Below are 17,015 nucleotides of genomic sequence, written 5' to 3' on the forward strand. Positions count from 1 at the left end.
CTTATCAAGAAAAAACATAAAACACAAGGTAATGCTCCGATGAACACAAAAACAAGTCGAAACCGCAGCACTAAAAAAAAAATGAACTGAAACCATACCAGTGGCAAAAACAAGAAACATAAAAAAAAACTCCACAGAACACAATTAGACACTCCACCAAAATAAAGTAAGTTAAGCAATTTTGTTCTTTTATTGAGAACTTCCTCAGAACAAAGAACCACATAAACACACCCACTTAAATACCAACCATGTACTGACATCACTTGGTTTCAATTAACAAATACTTCCCACCATGTTTCATTAAAATTTAAAAACCTACATTTTTTTAACATACATCACCAAACTGTGCTAACCTTACAATATTATATATTATACTTAAATGCTTATAAAAATACAAATCCACATCTAAAGACTTTCAATTCAAGTTATTAACTAAAAATTTTTATATCATTAACATCTGGGGCTATATCTGCACTTAAAAAGATCTGCCATTTTACTTCCAAAAATTCTAAATAACCGTTAATTGACCCTACAAACTTTCTGCTATCAACTTGATAAGATAGAAAAATAGAAAAAAAGGCAGGAGCAGGAGTACATGATGATGTCCAGCCTAGAGATGGATGAACTGCATGACAGAGGACCTGTGGCAGTTGGGCATAAATGTGGTAGAAGGTAGGAGAGTGGCTGTGAACTGGGTGAGTGGTGACAGTTAATATGACACTAACTGCACGTAAAAATAGGGAAGAATGATGATGATGTTTTACTTCCTCTAAACAATAAAAGCAGTGACAGTGGCAGTTTGGCTGATGATCAAGTATCAAAAGAACAATTAAAATGTATATTTTTTAAGGAATGAACACGGACAGCTTCCTTGACAGAACATCAGGACCAAAATCCACACTGTGTGAGCAGACAAGACAGAGTTAAAGGTGCAACGACTGATCATCAAATCCCCTGACCTAGTAAGAGACCTCATGTTAAATGACAAAATGTACCCCCAGCAGAATAAGTGTAAAAAGCTAACAATAGCACTGGTAATTGTAGAACAGATGATCCAGACTTTACCAGAGGCCTCCAGATCAAAGCTATAGTCAAGAAAATGTCCAGTTAATATTAGCAGACAACCGTTATTTTTCAATGTTCTGATTCACATGCATGAACTAAGAATCAAGTTGTCTTTGAAATAATCCATCAGTCTAAATATAAAATTAATGCTGTGACTTGGAAAATATGTATACATGCACACTGTCATCATGTCAGTTTTGGAATTCTTCCTGAAACTAAATGTGACATTACCTTAAAAGTACTGAGATGAGTCACTTTGTCGGTCAGGGCTCCAACCCTGCCATCTCCACCATAGACCTTCAGTCCAGACACCATCTTCACTAGCTTCTCATTGCCACCAGCATGGTCCCTAGAAATAATTTTAGCAAAGCATTATGACAGGTGTGCCAGATCAAAATATGGCTAAATGTTAACTAGGAAACCACAGTCATTTGTGACACTTAGTGTTGTTCAAGTCATAGCAGAAACAGACACAGCCAGGTAAATAAGCAACAGAGAATATTACAAGGAATTAAAGTGATCTATGGTTAAGTAATACTACAAATTAGGTTACCAAGTTGTAGAAAAATTGTGAGATACTTTTCAAGCAACAAGATAACTTTAGGAATGGTAAAACATCAGCTCCCTATTGTGATCCCAAGACTCGAGTTCCAAGACTCCAAAAAAAAGTTTAAAAAATACACCAAAATGCAGGACAAGCGCGAATATTAAACTTCACTCTTCTCCTTTAAACTTGTTTTTTGGAGCGGGACAATCCTCAAGCACCCCCAGTGTGGAAGACAGCCCTCAGACTTATACATATTAACTCTAAGTTTGCCATACCTTTGAGAAAAGACAATATTCTGAGAAACGGCAATCTCAGGCATAGCATATGCAAGTTTGGATTTTCATCTATTCGGTCTCCATATCATGGGACTGTCAGCTCCTGCAGTAGCTGGGTCCTTCTGCATTACAACGCAGAGTCATTTACACACGTATATACCAGATATGATATTATTACAGCTACAGTAACACAGAATAACCATGTTTCACTAAAACAAAATTGATCAGATACGTCTAACGCAGGCATATTCCTTTGCAATCTTTACAGTCCATACATGTCTGGCTGCATCATCTTTTAATTAAAAGCTTCTTTTTTAGTTCTGTTTTGAAAAAATAGCTCTTAAGCATTGAAAACATCTTTGTATATGGTCATAAGTTTTTTTTTTTATTAAATAATTACTTTTATTATTTAACCCATCCTTTTAAGTGGTTTGCGAATCTGGAGACGTGTATGTCATTTAGGTAGGCAAAAATGCTTACTGGTGTTATTTATTAGTAAAATGAGTTGCTCTTGGCTGCTTTTGTGATGTTTTACCTTTTTTTTTTTTAATATTAGGAAATAGTTAACCTAATAAAGAAAATCAAGTATTTTATTTCTCCCATCAATGACCCAAGTGCACTAGCAATCTAGTCTTCAGAGATCCTTAAGTGACAGCTGGAGGTGGGCAGAAAATGTGCTTCTTTCGGGGGAGGGGGGTATAAGGGTGATGCATTTAGGTGCTGCAGTACCTGCCTCATGGCGGTGGCCAATTAGAACCACTTGTTGACCTACAGAGTACCAAGAATGAGCACTCATTTAGTGTCACATGTACTCAAGTGTGATGCAGTGTAACACTGCATCACACACTTAGCGTCACATGTACACACTTAGCGTCACATGTACAATAGTGTGATAGTGTGATGCAGTGTTACAGTGTCACTACAAGCTCCTATATCATTGGTTCATAGTTGAGTACTAGGCTAGGCCATGTAGGCCATTTTTAAGCCTGGTCAATTTCCTTTCCAAAGATGAGAACCAAACCCTGTACCTTATGTCTGTGAAGTAAACACCTTAACCATGACACTACTCCCAACCCAGGAAGTAAAGGACAATAAAATCACAATGGGTGCTATGTGATGGGAATGTCTACTCCAAGCTTTGACTGTGCATACTGAATCAGTCGCAACAACCGGGAAACCTTTTCATATACAAGGAGTAGCTCAATCCAGTGAAAGGTCACATTGGTGTACTGCTCACTAACCCAAGGAAGAGTGGAACATGGACAGACACAGACAGGACTAGAACCCATCAGCAGAAAGAAAAAAGATGTACATGTTGCCATGGTCATAATCTTCATATGCAAAACTTGTACATACTTCAGTTACACATATTTGTTGTAACTTTTTTAATTAAAAGAACCAATATTATACAAAAAATACAACCAACCAGTGATGATGTGTAGTTAATACGGATGTCAGGTTCACCTCGTGTTTTTTGACTGCATCCACAACCTAAAATGGAAGAAAAATGTCAAACAACAGATTACTATTATGTTATCTTTCAGTCTCATAAAGTTTCATAGTGATATACAATATTGTTTTAATAAACATTTAAAAATAAAAATAGAGATACATGGAAATGTTAATACAGGCAGCAAAAATAAAGAAACAACAGACATTAGGAATATTTTGGAAAGTCAGATATCTGACTGGTCATTGACATCCCAAGTGACTATCAAAATGCAGTGTGAATCCGTACTCAGGCCTACTTTGGGTACCTAAAAGAACTGCAGAGTTTCGCATGCAGTGCAGAATATGTCTGTAAAAAATGCTGCTGGGTGGTAGCATTAAGAATGGCTCATAACTAACAATTCACTGAATGGAATTTAGGTTCATAGGTAGGTACTAGGCTATAGGCCCAAGGGCCTACGTAAGCCTAGCCAACAAGGTTCCCTGGCTTACGCCACCCGAGAAAGTTATTTTCCTGTGCCACTGTCGAGCAGAGACACAGAAGTGATCCCCGGGGTGTATTTTCTATTTCCCATCCACTCATCAAGATTTTTCTTGAAGAGTGCTAATGAAGAAATTTGCTTGACATAGATGGGTAGCCTCTTCCAGAGTATGGGAAGTCTCTGGAACAGGAATCTATCCTTTCAGCATGTCCTGTTTATTGTGGTGACAAAGTTTAGGTTCCTAGAGCGTGTAGATCGGAGGGACTGGGATTTCTTTAGGTGTATGTTCAATAGCTTTATATGTTAGGCAGAGATCACCTCGGAATAGGCGATATGCTACGGAGTACAGCTGGAGTTTTTTGAGACGGTCCATGTAGGGCATTTGTTTGAGGCCAGTAATCCTCTTTGCGAGGTACTTCTATGACCTTTCCAGCTGCTGCAGATGTCTTGTGAGGTACATTCCAAAAGGGGCATTGTACTCTATAATGGGTCTAATTAGTGTTGAGTAGAGAGGAAAAAGGACCTCTTTTTTCCTGGATGAGAACCCTTTTATGATGAGGTGTGCCACGTAGAAGGACTTCCTGACTACTGTGGCGATGTGACTATCAAAGGAGAGACTACTGTCCACCTGGGTCCCAAGGTCTCTTATCACACATTCAGTGTTAAGTAGATTGCTGCCTATGTGGGTACATGGGTTCATGGGTACAGAGTTTTTACCAAAGGGGATGACACTGCACTTTTTGGCATTGAGCTTGAGGCCATGGCTCTGACACCAGGCATCTGTCTCAGCGAGGCCCTTCTATAGGATGTCCATATCATTTGGGGACTTGACTATGGCTCCTAGTTTGCAGTCATCTGCGAACTACGTTAGCCAGAGGCCTTCTATGTTAGCCTGTACTTCAGAGAAGTAGACACCAAACAGGAGAGGTCACAGGACGGAACCCTGTGGTACTCCAGTTGAACCAGGTCTCAGTCACTGCACAGATGTCGATGTTCTCCATTTTAAGGAGTGCCTCGAGTAAGTGCATTTTGAGATTTAGACTTCTAGCATTGAGTAGCATTACCCTCAATTTTTGCTTGCCTGTTCCTGCTACGGTGGTGAATTTGTCATTTGAATCTTGCCTAAAAAAGGCACTATAGGGGCAGCAAGAGCCTTATCCAGTATCTGGAATCCCAGGGATGACAGGTGCTGGCCATCTGTGGCAAAGCATTGTGTTCTGTCGACCATGTCATCCCAAGTAGACAGATACTGGATCCCCTTAGAATGACACCAGAAGCTTAGCCAATTGTTGAAGTCAATCATTTTGTCCATGTACTGTGGTATCATTCTGGGCGATGGCAGAATGCTACTTAGGGTTAGGGTCATACCTACCTGGGCTACAAGATCGGAGAGCTCTTCCGTGTCTCTTTTCATGTAGTCCAGAGAGGTACGTCTCAGGTCAGTCAGATAAACACTGCAAACAAGCACTTAAGTTCATCTGGCTTTCATGATGAGATCCACACAGATTTCAACACCTGACTAGATCTGCTCTCCAAAATCAAACCACTGACTTCATATAGTCAACAATCTTAAAATAAGCTCTTAGCTGCTCAGGAACACAGCAACAGGCAGTCACACACTACATGCCAAGTCATCTAATACATCATGTTCACAAAATACAACCTGCTAGTCATTGTGTATGCACAATTCACACTTTTCATGCTATCTAAATCCTGTTAAGCCCAACGTTTGTATAAAGGGACAGACATAGGTGACTGACAAAGACAGCAGAAAACATGAGTATGATTAATACAGGTTACCTCAAATCTACCTGGTTTTATAGAAGCTCATCACCCCTCAATGTACTCTGAAAATAAACACTAAGCATCTCCCACTGGGATACTACAGGCAACACACAGACAGGACCCCACAAATCATCAAACCAACACTGGTAATGTGTGACACCTTTCCTGTATTAGTCTTCAAAGCTGAAACACAGCAGATTCTTAATATCTGTGTGGGTTGCAACTGTGTGGATGTCTCATATACTTTATGTTGGTGTGTACTGTTCTTTATGCAAAAACAAAATTATATGACTAAATTAATGTGAACAGCAAATAACCATAAACCAACATTCACTGTTTCAATTTATATAACTCATACAAAAATGGAAACAGGCCTATACATAAAAATATTACAACTGAAACACAGGAAAATATATACTGTAGCAAAGGAGGCAATGATTCCCATGTGTAGTAGTGCTACTGTGACCAGCCACAGTCACAAAGGTAGTAAATGTCTGTGAGGTACTCATGGTAATGGACAGTAACAGATTCATGCTTGCCCTAACCGGCTTTTAAAATGAGCGAGTTAGTGCTCTCTTCTAAAGGGCTCATATTTTTTCCCCAAATAAAAGTCTGCAGAGCTCCTGTGTTAAAGCTGAGTTAGCTGCCATCTATAAGATTAGCATAACCCCCCTCCCCACTTTGAATCAAACTCAGATCTCAAACCCAAACCATCTGTGAGTTAGTTAATTAATAACATGTTCTAAATATGACAGAAATGGTATGCTACCCTTCACTCCTTGGATCCATTCATAGCTGAGAAGTTACCCCTCAAAACAGAGATCACTGTGCTACCAAGGGGGTTGCACCAGACTTCACAAATACATCTGGCCACAAGTCACTATGAGAAATAGTTAGATTATAAGGTGTCATAGCTTCAGCTTTTATGTCATACCATAATCAGATCATTAGCAAACATTTACTTGCACATTTTATAAAAGACGCTACAAAGAAGTTTTTAGTCACCACAGGTTCATAGGTTGGTACTAAGCTATCGGCCCTCGGGCCTATACAAGCCTAGCCATAACAATTCCCTGGCTATTTCTTCCCACACTATTTACTTCCCTGGACCCCTGTCTAGCAGGGCGACTGACGTGATCCCTGGGGTGAATTTCCTTTCTCCCATCCAATCATCAAGGTTCCTTTTGAAGAGGGTCAAAGAGGCGCTCTTCTTGACATGTATGGGCAGTCTATTCCAGAGTCTGGGGAGTCTCTGGGTCAGGAACCTATCCCTCCAGCATGTTTTGTTCATTGCGATGACAAAGTTTAGATCCCTGCAGCATGTGTCTCTGAGGGATTGGGATTTCTTTAAGTGTAGCATGTCCAACAGCTCTGGGTCTGACATGGCCTTGTATGTTAAGCAGAGAGCGCCTCTGAGTAGACGATATGCGACAGAGTATAGGTGGAGTTTTTTTAGACGGTCAGCATAGGGCATCTGCTTTAGGCCTGTGATTCTTTAAGTGAAGTATTTCTGCGGCCTTTCCAGTTGTTGCAGATGTCTTGAGAGGTACATACCAAATGGGGCATTATATTCTATAATGGGTCTAATGAGGGATGAGTACAGTGGGACAATGACCTCCTTTTTTCTCGATGAAAAGCCCTTCGTGATGAGGTGTGCCACATAGAAGGATTTCCTGACTGTTGTGGCAATGTGGTTAACGAAGGTGAGACCAATGACCACCTGTGTCGCTAAGTCTCCTATCACAATTTTGATGTTTAGTGTACTGCCACCTATGTGGTAATTCACGGGTACATGTTTTTTCCCAAAGGGGATAACTATACATTTCATGGCATTGAGCTTGAGTCCATGGCTCTGGCACCAAACATCTGTTTCTGTAAGGCCCTTTTGTAGAATATCCACATCATCTGGGGATTCAATAACGGCTCCCAGTTTGCAGTCATCAGAGTCCCTTAGTGTTGGCCTGTACTTCAGAGAAGTAGATGCCAAACAAGAGTGGTCCAAGGACTGAACCCTGAGGTACTCCACTTGCCAGGAGCTGGATTTGGAGTCTGCCAGTTTTACAGTGTGGGTTCTGTCAGTAAGCCAGTTGGCAACCTATCAAGTGACGTAGGGATTAATGCCCAGCTTAGTAAATGTATCTATAATTCCAGAGTGGGGGATGGTGTTGAAGGCCTTGGTGAGATCCAGATAGGCTGTGTGGACCACCTTACCCTTGTCCACTGCTCTGGAGACTGATTTGAAGAAGTCAATCAGGTTCAGGAGACAAGATTGGCCCTTTACGAACCCAAACTGTGTGGGGTCCAGTGTTTGAAGGTTGCCAATGTCTTTGTTTATACGTTCCATGATAATACAGTCCATGGCCTTGCAGATTAGGCTGGTCAGACTGATGGGGTGGTGGATCCCCCTTGTGGAGTGGGATAACTGTAGTTGTGCGCCACTCAGTGGGTACAAAGCCTGAGGTGAGGCTATGATTAAACATGACACTTAGGGGAGGTGCCAGTTAATTTTGTAGTTCATGTAGTACACAGCCTGGAATGTCATCTGGTCCCATGGATGCTGTATTCTTAGCTTTGGAGAGTGCATTTTTTTACCTGTGTGGTCGTTATTACTGGAATTTCAGCTCCTAACTCGGCCAAATCGATCCACAACAAAATAAGGCAGTGAGCGTAAAAACATAAAATAATGAAAGTGAAGCAAACAGATAAACAAGGGGTGATGGGTTTACTGAAAGACTATCTTAAATCAACAATAACCCATAAATAGTTTGCTACATAGCATACTGGTTGTCTGAAAGAGCCCATGCTATTAAAGTCAAAGGTATTTACTCCAGATGGAAAAAATATCACCACTGCCCCATGTGGGTCTGTAATACTCCCCCTCCACATTGGCATATACCTCTCTAACTTGAACACTGATATCAAGGAGCGATTGCTAACCAAGTTTATGCATGATTGCAAATGGAGGCAGTTATCAACTTTCCACTCCAATAGTAATCCTCCAGGAATGATTAATAAATGCTCATTGTGTTAATCATGAACTTATCCCCATGCCATGAAATGGGATTCCGTTTCCTTTTTTACTCTAGCATCACCACCACATACCATACAGATCATTCAACTCAACTCTAATCCATTCATCAGGGACTTTGGTAATGGGCAACGCTGACTTTGACTGTATCTCTGTTGTCTTAGAAAATTCTACCACCTTGCACAAACCCTCGTGGTATCTCATCAAGGGCTAAAAAAAGTTATACTCCCACTTTATTCATCCCTTATTAGGCCCATAATCCAACATAATATCCCCACTGGCATGTAACCTGCTATGCACGTACACCAACTTGACAGATCTAAAGATTTTCTCAGCAAAAGACCTCAGGTCTTAGTACCATTAACAGTGCTGATTAAAAGGTCTAACCTTCTACTAAGTCTTGTATGGCTGCAGAGATACGACCTCGACTTAGCCTTATCTGCTATGAATGGCTCTGCACTTTCTGTATAGGCTCCAGAGATATGACCTTGACTTAGCCTTATGTGCTATGAATGGCCCAGCACTTTCTGAACTCCTTCATAAAAAAGAACCAGTGGCAAATCAAACACTCATTCTGCAGAGGAAAACATACAGTGTCACATTAACAAAACCAGAAACATGACAGGTACCCAACACCTAAACCAACATATCGCTAGCTTCTGCAAAAGGCTCCACTTACATATCAAGCAAAGTAGTTCCTAGGCAGCCTTTAAGACTAGGACTGGATTTCTGGATGGGTAATCGTAAAATCTCATCTAAAATATGTATGCAAAATCTACCACTATTGGGTGATATAACTGAACTTCTCAATGGACTCCTTGGCTGTAATCTTAGTTAGAACCGATGAGATGCAGGTGACACTGCAGGGTTCATCACTTACAATATAACTGCCACAGCCATGGCAAGAGTCAGGTGACAGCAAACTACCGATATATTTTTGTTTAATGGTAACAATGGCCCACAGCCCAAAAACTCTCCAGTAAACAGCATTACCGTACCTTGTGCTAATACAGGGGGAGGAGCAACAGCAGGGATAACAGCTAGAACTTTAAATGGCAAAGCAGCAGCTTCACTGGCTTGTTTTAAATACGTCGCGGTGACCTTCCTTTCCCCTTTTCATAACTGCGCACAGTAGCGGAAGCCGAGTGCATGTTTTATCAGACAAAAGAAATAATCAAACTGTGCAGCAAAATGAATAATAAAATAATGTTCTACAAACAAAAACAATGTTTTATTAAAAATCTGTAGGGGGTGCAGCCCTGCGCTCCAAGATCACCTGCCACCCCTGCATGACTTGCAAATAACTAGAACGTTTCTCTAAAGAGGATATTAAGAAGCGTCTTTTTATATAGCTTGAAGTTGATATCATAATTATATAAGTAGTTCAGCCAAGGACAGTAAATAGTTATTGGATTAAAGTGAGTTGTAAAAACAGGGTCTATATTAGATCGCCGAACACTTAAAAAAGCGAACGGTGATTAATTGACCCTATGTAAGCGAAAGCTTACAATTTCGAACTGTCAGAACAGCGATTTTTTTCCTAGGGAAAAATATTGCTGTTCCAACAAAAAATAAATAAATAAATAAAATACTTTAAACATTAAATTAAGTGGGGGGCTTTGCCCCCCCCCCTTTAAATATACCAACTCCGAGACTGCACCACAGTGCCAAAAATGGCAAAGTAACAAAGCGGCCAAGCAAATTCTTTCCCAGGGAAAGAATTTGCTTAAAAGCCACTTCGATATTTTGCCTTTTCAGGCTTTTGAGCTCGACCAAGACGCATTCGAAAGAATGCATCTTCGGTCTTCTAACAGGGAACCGTGAAAACATATAATGTAGTGTAAAAGAAACAGCAGCAGTATATAACCTTGATCTTAAAAGAGCATTTAAGACAGTTGTCCATAACCTACTGTTGAATAAAATAACAGAAACTGGCTTCTCTAATGAGGTTGTTCAATATGGTTCAAGAATTATTTGGTTGAGCAATCTTTCATGATCTTGGATGAACACAACCAATACCCTAATAGTACTGTACACCAAGGTGCACCACACGATTCGGTGCTCCAATAATACTATACACCAAGGTGTACCACACAGTTCAGTGCTCCAATAGTACTATACACCAAGTAGCACCACACGATTTGGTGCTACAGTACTACTATACACCGAGTAGCACCACACAGTTCAGTGCTCCAATAGTACTATACTCAGAGGTGCACCACAAGGTTCGGTGCTTTAATAGTACTATACACTGAGGTGCACCACATGGTTCGGTGCTCCAACAGTACTACACACCAAGATGCTCCACACAGTTCAGTGCTCCAGTAGTAGTATACACCGAGGTGCACCACACGATTTTTGTGCTCCAGTAGTACTATACACCGAGTAGCACCACACAGTTCAGTGCTCCACATGGTTCGATGCTCCAATAGTACTATAGACCAAGGTGCACCACACGAGTCAGTGCTCCAATAGTACTATACACTAAGGTGCATACACTGTTCAGTGCTCCAATAGAACTATACACCAAGGTGCCCCACATGGTTTGGTGCTCCAATAGTATTATACACCAAGGTTCCCCACATGGTTTGGTGCTCCAATAGTACAATACACCGTGTAGCATCACACGGTTCAGTGCTCCAGTAGTACTAAACACCGAGTAGCACCACACGGTTCGGTGCTCCAATAGTACTATACATCGCGTGGCACCACACGGTCCGATGCTCCAACACTACTATACACCAAGGTGCACCAAACGGTTTGGTGCTCCAATACTACTATACACAGAGTAGCACCACACAGTTCATTGCTCCAAAAGTACTATATATACACCGAGGTGCACCACAAGGTTCAGTGCTCCAACAGTACTATACATCAAGATGCGCCACACGATTCGATGCTTCAATACTACTATACACCAAGGTGTACCACACGATTTGGTGTCCCAATAGTACTATATACTGAGGTGCACCTCACGGTTTTATGCTCCAGTAGTAGCATACACTGAGGTGTACCGCACAGTTAGGTGCTCTATTAGTACTATACACCGAGGTACACCACGGTTCGGTGCTCCAATAGTACTATAAACTGAGGTACACCACACGGATCAGTGCTCCAGTAGAACTATATACTGAGGTGCACCACACTGTTTGGTGCTCCAATAGTACTATACACCGAGGTGCACCACACGGTTTGGTGGTTGACCCACTACTCTTTTCTCTTTACATCAACAACATTCCTTGTGATCTTCCCAACTTAAACTGCATAATGTATACAGCTGACATTGCTTAGTGCTAACATACACATTACCAGGCTCAACAATGAATTATAGCAGAAATGATTACTGCTGGACAATAAGCTTACCATCCATTAGCTGGGCAACTCACACCAGAAATAGCTGGGCATCATACTGGATCAAAATAGAACCGTGTTGAAAACTAGGTGACCATGGTATTGCAACAGCTCAATACAGCCTATAAAATTTCAAGTTTCTTAAACAGCTGAGGCCATATGTACCACTGCTATTAATGTGCTCATTCCCAGGCTAGAGAATGGTCTATCTTTTATTACAATGCTGGCATCACAGAACACTACACTTTTACAAACTACAGAGAATAAAATTCCAAGATTTATCAACTTAGCCAGTAACCAAGATTGCAACTGTGTTGCTCTTAACTCTAATACATGGCTTTTAGTAACTGCTAGAACTACCCTGTTACTTACTGCACTAACCTATAAGCTGGCAAAATAGTGCTACCAGCCACCATTACTATGGAGGCTGCATTTCTGAGATCAAGTGTATTCCCTTTGAAGCAATGAAGGCGCTGTACTGCAGAGGTTACCCTTCAGTCTTTCCACGTGTGAAAGAGCAACTGCAAACTTAGCACACCAAGATGCGCGTGATGTCAAGGGAATAGGCATGATTTTACACTTCAACAGCTCTCTTAGAGACCACTAATTTCAGGAGGACACGTGTAAATGTTATATAGATTCTAACAAGTTTGGACAGACTACTGCACATAGAGAATTACCTGTACTGCGTCATGTCTGCAACAACTGATGACTGCATTAGAGATAACTTTACCTGTTTATCTGCTGTACACTATAAATACAATATATACTTTTCATATTAGAAACCAAAAACCTTCGCAAGGCTAGAAAACTTAAAGGTACTGCACTGTCAAAACTCTGCAGTAAAAACCACAAAGGTAAAAAGTTAATTTGGTTGTATTTAACAGTCAACCAGCATTCCAAATGTTAACCGCTTTCGTCCCACAAACTTGGAATTTCATCAGAACATTTGGGCATATAAAATTTTGCATTTAAATAATTAATGAAACCCAACATGTGACCAAGATCCCCAAATCACAAGCACAGATCAATCTATGAATGAAAAAATAAAAAATACTACGTTATGACTCACGTGAATGTTTTCACCTGAATAAATATGTTTACATAAAAAACATGTATTTTAAAAATAAATATAAGTAGCATTATACACATTTAAATATAATACAGTTTTACAATTTAGAGTCTCGGATTTTAAGTCCACTGGAAATTGATATGGCTTCATTCAAGCCTGGCAGCTTGTTAGCTTGGAATCTTAGCTGCCAGTTTAATTCACACTCCTCCAGTTTTAACTCCCAAGAACCACCCCTAATGTTTGGAAAAATCTGTTCTAGCACAAAGAAAAAGAAAATGTTATGGTTTTGACAGACAATGTATGCTTGAAGGGCATAGTATTCTCATTTTGTTCTATTATCATATACACGTTCATAAATGAGAAGTTTTGTCTCTCTATTTTGCTATATAATAATAACGGCAACAGTCACAGAAAGCTAAATGCATCACCCTCACTGAATTGCAGTCGCATGTACAAAGTACTCTAAAATTGTAAGAATTACTAAGAAATTGCAAAGTCTGTCCAAAGTGTATACATTTACACTGCAAACAACATCCACACCTAAACATAATTTTATAGTTCTGTTAGAGAAAAAGGAGTAATTACTGTAAGAAATTCTTTCAATTTTTCTTGTAAATTGAAATGTCTTTTGTAAACAAACTGAGGGGTTGTACCAAGAATGGGCTGCAGAAAGTTGTCATGCAATATAACCTTCAAATTTTCAGTAACAGCCTTCTTTACTTCTTTGCTCAAAGGGCCATGTTTAAAAATCATAGTGTAATCAAAAGATTTTTCTTTGGGACAGACTTCTGCCAACTCATCCAAAAAAACTTTTCCTAGTAACGATGCAAAACTATGTTCCCTTTTATTAACTACTTCATTCTTAATGTTCTCTAACATATTCTTTCTCTTCTCGGGGACTTACTTTTTTGCAAACTCTCCCGATCGACATTAAGGAAATCAACACTTACTCCAAATTCAGAATACAAAAAGCACTTCTTCATCCAAGCTAAATGCTCTTGCTTCAACACACGACATATCACCTAACATATCACCTTCCTGAGTCTCTTCTCCTGTTACAATCTGCTTGAATGTATATTGCACTGTGCTTGTTCGCTAGAATGTATATACTCTGTTTTTTTTTTTATGTAATTACTCTGAACTACTATGCAATTGCTTACATTTCTGTTTTTTGTTTGTGAAATGGTTTGTACTTCACCAAGGTAGAGTTTGAAATTGGTCAGTATTGGTCAGTGTACTACTGCAGCAAACAAAAATAAATAAATAAACCTTCTGAACCAAGCAAACAAGACTGCTTTGTATCTTAGGCAAAATCCCAACACACATTATGCTTTCTTTTTTTTTAAACACCTGTATTGAATTATCATTTGTGACACAGGCAAATTTATATTTAAACAAAAGTAATCAAACTGTATTAACAAATCAATATTAACAAATATTATGCTTCACATATATTGCTATACATCATATAACCTAAGTAGCATTACATACATTATTCAATTCCTGCCTTTTTTTAAAAAAGAAACATCTTTATTAAAACATCACTGATCACTTAAGCAATCATACATTTATATAAATAAAAACAAACCACATCGACACAATCCTAGTCGTAAGCATTTTACATCACAAACCATACTGACACACCCAATTGCAGACATTATACATCAGTTATAATCTACCCAATCATTTTCAGTCAAACATTACATAGCTTACTTAAGCCCCGCCTTCTTTTAAACATTTTTCTTTTGACAGCAGCACACCTCTCAAACAATTTGCATGTGTGACTTTAGCCTTCAACTTCCTAAACTATGTGGATCTAACACATTTCCCTATTCCCTCACCAAATCCTACAGCACACACTCGTACTAAATTCATGATGCTTTCTAATCCACAACCTCAGTAAATCAAGTGCTATCACCTGAATGATCGTGTATCACATATTTTCCTAATTGTCTCACAATGATTGAGACAGTGTGGTTAAGATTATTATTTGCAGATATGTTGCATTTCTTTTCCCACCTTTCTGTTCAGCCTTACCCTACAGGGACTAATACAATTAAAACCTTTCTGTGCAAGAATATGTGAAAGTCATTTATGCAGCAGTAAAGAACTCAACACATTTTAAACAAGTAAAAAGCCAGAAAAGTAAGGATGCTGGTACTGAATGCTGTTGAATACTGTATGAGCTCATCTGAGATGGCTAAGAGGCACTTATGCAATAAGGCTGAATTGGGAAGAGGTGTGCAAATGAACAGAAGTGCAACAGATAATAACCATACAAGCTATCCAACAGCCAAGCAGTAGCAGTAAAACACAAGAGGAAATGAACGGGAATCACTAACCATCAAGTAAGCAAACATTTTAAAGATGTTTCCCTCTGCAATATGCTGCACTTACTTTTTGCGGTTGCACTGGGTCTACAATGGCGGCTTCTTTTGTATCTTCATCAATCAGAAGGTACATATAGTTATCAGAAAGTGCTGGAAGCAGTTCAACCTTCATGTTGGTCTGGGCAACAATTTTTGTCTTTCGAAAAGACTCTTCAGTGTGCAGACAGCATGTACTTAATATAGAATGACCTATATTAAGAAAAGAAAAATAGAACAAACATGCAAGTTCAACAGGTTGCTTAAATGTGCTGTTAAAATACTATTCCCTAAAGACAGATAAAGCTCGCCCCATTCTCTAGCAAATAACAGATTATGAAGGAAATTAATGAAAATTAAAACAACCACAAAGAAGTTATAAATGGGAATATTCCTGCTTGTAAAGACCAAATAATGATATGGGGAAAAGATGCTATTTTAATGCTGTATATCTTAAAAACATCTATATCAGCTAGGATACAGCACAGAATCAAGAAGTCAGGATGTCTGCAAAAAATATGTGCACTTGTCTGCTCATTCAGAAAATAAAATACAGCAAATATAATCACACCAGAGCTCCTTCTGATTTTATATTACTAAGTTATTAATTCTACATGACAGGTTGAAGGAAAATTTTAAAAAGCAGAATTAAACCAGGTGATTTGGCTCAGGGAGTCATTTTCTGAATATTGCATTCAAGCTAACACTTCCACAAAAAAAGAGAATTAGGATACACAAATTGATGTGAGATATAAAAACCTTTTACTTAAGCCACAAATGGTAGCTGTCACTAGCAGGAACTATGTACAGTCATTTTTCTTCAATAAAAATGTGGACATTTAGAGCTAGTAGTTAATGCTAAATGACAACTGCTAACTAACCCTATAATTCTCAAATGTAGTTAAAAATGCAGAGTCATAAGACTCAATGTCATAAATTCAAAGGTGACTGCATAACAGGTACACCTATAGTTGCAGCTGCCTTGCCCTTCCCAACCAAATATCAGATCAAATCTCTCCAAAACTGTTTTTCCACTAGTGCAGGCAGAACCTTTAGCTTGATATCACTGAAACATGAAGCTGCTAAGAGTAAAGGAGAGTTTTTAAAGACTGAAGAACTACTACACATTATACCAACTTGTCTCCGTTATTCTGTGAAATGCGTTACGGCTAAGCGTAAGCCAACTGAATCTGTGCAGACCGAAGCCAATACGTTTAGTCCCATGGGTGAAAATGTCACCCATTATGTGCTGCTTCTGAGTGACCTACTTCTAGGTAAAACCATCAACATTTCCTATAAAACAATTTCCTTACATCCCAAGTGAATATGCAACAATTTAGTTATGAAAAATAATATTAAAAAAACATTTTGACAGTGGGGTGAGCAAACTGCAGAGATTATCCCAAAATGGATAAACATGCAAACTATAAGCTACAACTTTTCAAAAGATGAGGAAATGTCTCTGTCAACACAAAAATCTTTTATATGCATTGCACTGGCATTTTTCTCCTTTTTAAAAGCATGTTAAAATACTCTTTTTCATGTCAGCAGAAAAATTGAAGTAAACAGCTATCTGTAGAGACAATAATCATTTA

At 39.2% G+C, this 17,015-nt stretch overlaps 1 protein-coding gene across 1 annotated transcript in view; it reads right to left on the reverse strand.

The window, feature by feature from the left end:
- Nucleotides 1-17,015, reverse strand: part of HAGH (hydroxyacylglutathione hydrolase) — a 135,046-nt gene that overhangs the window by 107,802 nt on the left and 10,229 nt on the right. Inside the window, exons 2-4 of the mRNA XM_044089104.1 lie at nucleotides 15,452-15,633; nucleotides 3,314-3,378; nucleotides 1,297-1,414 (exon numbers count right to left, since the gene is read on the reverse strand). Coding sequence (XP_043945039.1) covers nucleotides 1,297-1,414; nucleotides 3,314-3,378; nucleotides 15,452-15,633 — 365 coding nt within the window. The remainder of the gene's footprint in view (nucleotides 1-1,296; nucleotides 1,415-3,313; nucleotides 3,379-15,451; nucleotides 15,634-17,015) is intronic.

Source organism: Protopterus annectens, chromosome 12.part0 (genome assembly GCF_019279795.1).
Source record: "Protopterus annectens isolate FY-2018-M chromosome 12.part0, PAN1.0, whole genome shotgun sequence".
Taxonomy (NCBI): domain Eukaryota; kingdom Metazoa; phylum Chordata; order Ceratodontiformes; family Protopteridae; genus Protopterus; species Protopterus annectens.